The 3,225-nt window shown below is 50.1% G+C and overlaps 1 protein-coding gene across 1 annotated transcript; it reads left to right on the plus strand.

Moving 5' to 3' along the window:
• The first annotated feature begins 481 nt into the window (after positions 1-481).
• On the plus strand, positions 482-2,062 carry YWHAG (tyrosine 3-monooxygenase/tryptophan 5-monooxygenase activation protein gamma). Its single transcript, XM_018076718.1, has 2 exons — positions 482-511; positions 1,042-2,062. The coding sequence occupies exons 1-2, from the start codon at positions 497-499 to the stop codon at positions 1,696-1,698; spliced, it is 672 nt and encodes a 223-aa protein (XP_017932207.1). The 5' UTR covers positions 482-496; the 3' UTR covers positions 1,699-2,062.
• The last annotated feature ends 1,163 nt before the right edge of the window (positions 2,063-3,225 follow it).

Consider the following 3,225-nt stretch of genomic DNA (forward strand, 5'->3'; position numbering starts at 1 on the left):
ACCATTACCTAATCCCTGAGTGCCGTGAGGAGGCTCACAGGTTCCTGCTCCGCTGGCCGGCTTCCCAAGTGGCCGTGCCCAGGGTGTGGATGTGGTGGGGCAGTGTGCTCCCAGGGCATGGCGATAACAGCCATGCCCAGGCTCAGAGTGCCACTTGGCAGCTGAAACCATCCCAGTGGAGCTGTTGTTGTATCCTGTCTACTCCAGGGGTGCAGAGACCCACACAGAGGGCTCAGAATCAAGGGGGATGTGAGCCCTTCCTGCCCGTGAGGCAGGACCATGAGGCACTTGTCCAGAGGTGCTGCCCAGATGGCTCCACTCCAGTGTTGTGGGATCTGGAATGGGATTATTGTGATACCAAGTGTGGTGCTTCCAAGGTAACTGAGATCACTCTGTGCTGCCCTCTCAGTAATCCGTCTGTTGTCACAGCACGTGAGGCAGGTGACGCTGTGCATTAACACTGTAACCTCAGCGAGGAAAATCCCACCTGGGAAGGATGTACCCTCGCCATGTGAGCTCTTATGTCCTCATCTGTGCAGATGCCTGAGGCAGCTGTAATTGTACCATCTATACATTCTTTGGGTGTCTTGGAAACATGGCCTGTGCTCATGGGAGGTGGAAGAGGTGAACACCCCATAGCTCTGGTGGTGTCAGTTCATGTGGCTAGCTCGTAACCCTGGACCATCTCCTCCCTCTTGCTTTGACTGTCCCTCTCACCGCATCACAGAGCCCAACTCTCCTCCCACAGATGAAAGGCATCTCTTTCGTAGAAGATTTTTCTCATTCTGGAAAATGCTGATGGACAATACCTTGAAATGAACCCACTCCCCTTTTTCATGGGGGACTGAACCACGGCGTGATTTCCCATCTGGCTCCTGCTGCAATGGGAGCAGATGCTGGATGACAGAGCAGGACTTTGCAAGCCAACTGCCTCCTGCCTCTCACTAGAGACTCACAGGGGCACCCAAGCAAGTGATGGGAGTGTCAAGTGACTGAGGCTTAACCCAAGTGTCTCTCTTGTCTCTCCCTCTCTCCGTGCAGGTGACGGAGCTGAACGAGCCCCTGTCCAACGAAGAGAGGAACCTGCTGTCCGTGGCCTACAAGAACGTGGTGGGGGCACGGCGCTCCTCCTGGCGAGTAATCAGCAGCATCGAGCAGAAGACCTCTGCCGATGGGAACGAGAAGAAGATCGAGATGGTCCGTGCCTACCGCGAGAAGATCGAGAAGGAGTTGGAAGCAGTGTGCCAGGATGTGCTGAGCCTGCTGGACAACTACCTGATCAAGAACTGCAGCGAGACGCAGTACGAGAGCAAAGTCTTCTACCTGAAGATGAAAGGGGACTATTACCGCTACCTGGCCGAGGTGGCCACCGGGGAGAAGAGGGCGACCGTGGTGGAGTCCTCGGAGAAGGCCTATAGCGAAGCCCATGAGATCAGCAAGGAGCACATGCAGCCCACCCACCCCATCCGGCTCGGGCTGGCGCTTAACTACTCCGTTTTCTACTACGAGATCCAGAACGCGCCGGAGCAGGCCTGTCACCTGGCCAAGACGGCCTTTGACGACGCCATTGCCGAGCTGGACACCCTCAACGAGGACTCCTACAAGGACTCAACGCTCATCATGCAGCTCCTCCGCGACAACCTAACGCTCTGGACGAGCGATCAGCAAGACGACGACGGCGGAGAAGGCAACAACTAGACCCCCCGATGGACTGGCAGCCGCACGCTGATGCTAACTACTGCAGTCTTTATTTTTTTCCCACGAGTGGGGGGGGGTCAGGGGTGGGGGAGGGAAAGGGAGGGGACACCTTCCCAGGGAGGCCCCCCACAACCTGTCTTTGATTGCCTCGTTGACATTTTTGCCAAAACACCACTAGTGGAAGTCAGGCTGGCTGTGCTGGTATGGAATAGCAGCCTCACTGGCATATGGACTGTTCTGTAGATTATTAATACAAGTGGAGCTGTCTTTAATTTAACTTTATTGCTAGAAATAAAAGGGTTTTAAGACGAATTCGCGTGGATGGAATGGCCCTCGTTTTTAAGGAAAGCAACGCAAAAACATTAAAAAAAAAAAAAAAAAAAAAAACAACAAAAAAAAAAAAAAACAAAAAAAAAAAAAAAAAAAAAGGGAGTTCTGTGGTTCCAGTAAGGCTTCGTGCGTTTGTTTCCGCAGTCCAGGTGCCGTGTGTGTCCGCACCACGTCACGGGGCGTCTCTCTGCAGCGCTCTGCCCGCCAGGGCGCAGCCTCAAATCCCCAAATTGAGAAGGAATTAAAAATAAAACCAACAAAACCAAACAGTTTGGGGCTCACAAAGCCCCAGGATTTAGGCCATCCAGTCTTTTTTTTTTTTTTTTTTTCCTTTTTCTTTTTTTTTCCTCTCGTTAAGATATTTATTAGGGTAGCTTACAGTATTAACACTAAATTGCAGTTTACAGTGTTTCTACATTACAGCCATATGACATCAAGCCTTTTGATTGTCTGTTTTTCTTTCTTTTGCTAGTTCTTTTGGCTTGCCTTCCTGAGCAGTCCTGGCCTGTGGACTGGCTTTAGCTATTCTGTGTCGCCCAAGGCAAGAAGATCGCCCGCCCGCCCGAGGAACATCAAAGCTGCTCTAGTTTTTTGGTCAACAGCTTAACAGGTGCTTGGCTAGCGGCTGTTTCAACTATTTTAAGTCCACAGCAAAAGGTTTAAGAACTTAATTAGACAAGGGGGAAGTGTTTAAACTTAAAGAAAAAAAAATGCCACTTAAATAATAAAAAAAAATAATAAAAAAAAAATTAAAAAAAAAATATGAGCATTCAGGTCTGTATGTCATGTACTGTGTTTGGTATTTCAAAAGACCATCCTGGTTTAAGGTGCCACAGCTGCTTCCTCAGGGATTGCACTGCCATTTCACTCTGCCTGACTTTCTCCCACTGTACCATGAGGTTTGTCAGCAGATCTCCAGCACCCAGGCTCCCTTGTTTGTCACCAGGGAAGCCAGGTGCGTTTTCCTTTCTCCTGGGGAAGCTTGTGGTGTAATGAGTGAACTTCAGGAGCTTAGAAACTAATTTGGTAGAGAAATTCCTCAAGAGGAAGAGCTACAATCATAGACATTTCTATCCACCATCGGGAGCCCAGGAACTTAGTTCTCTTCTTAGCAAAATCTTTTCCAAGTCTGTCTGATCTGGCTGGGGGTGGGGGACGGGGCATCTGAGTTGCTTAGCAGGTAATATTTACCCCATT

The sequence above is a fragment of the Manacus vitellinus genome, unplaced genomic scaffold (genome assembly GCF_001715985.3).
Source record: "Manacus vitellinus isolate BGI_N305 unplaced genomic scaffold, ASM171598v3 scaffold_32_pilon, whole genome shotgun sequence".
NCBI lineage: Eukaryota > Metazoa > Chordata > Aves > Passeriformes > Pipridae > Manacus > Manacus vitellinus.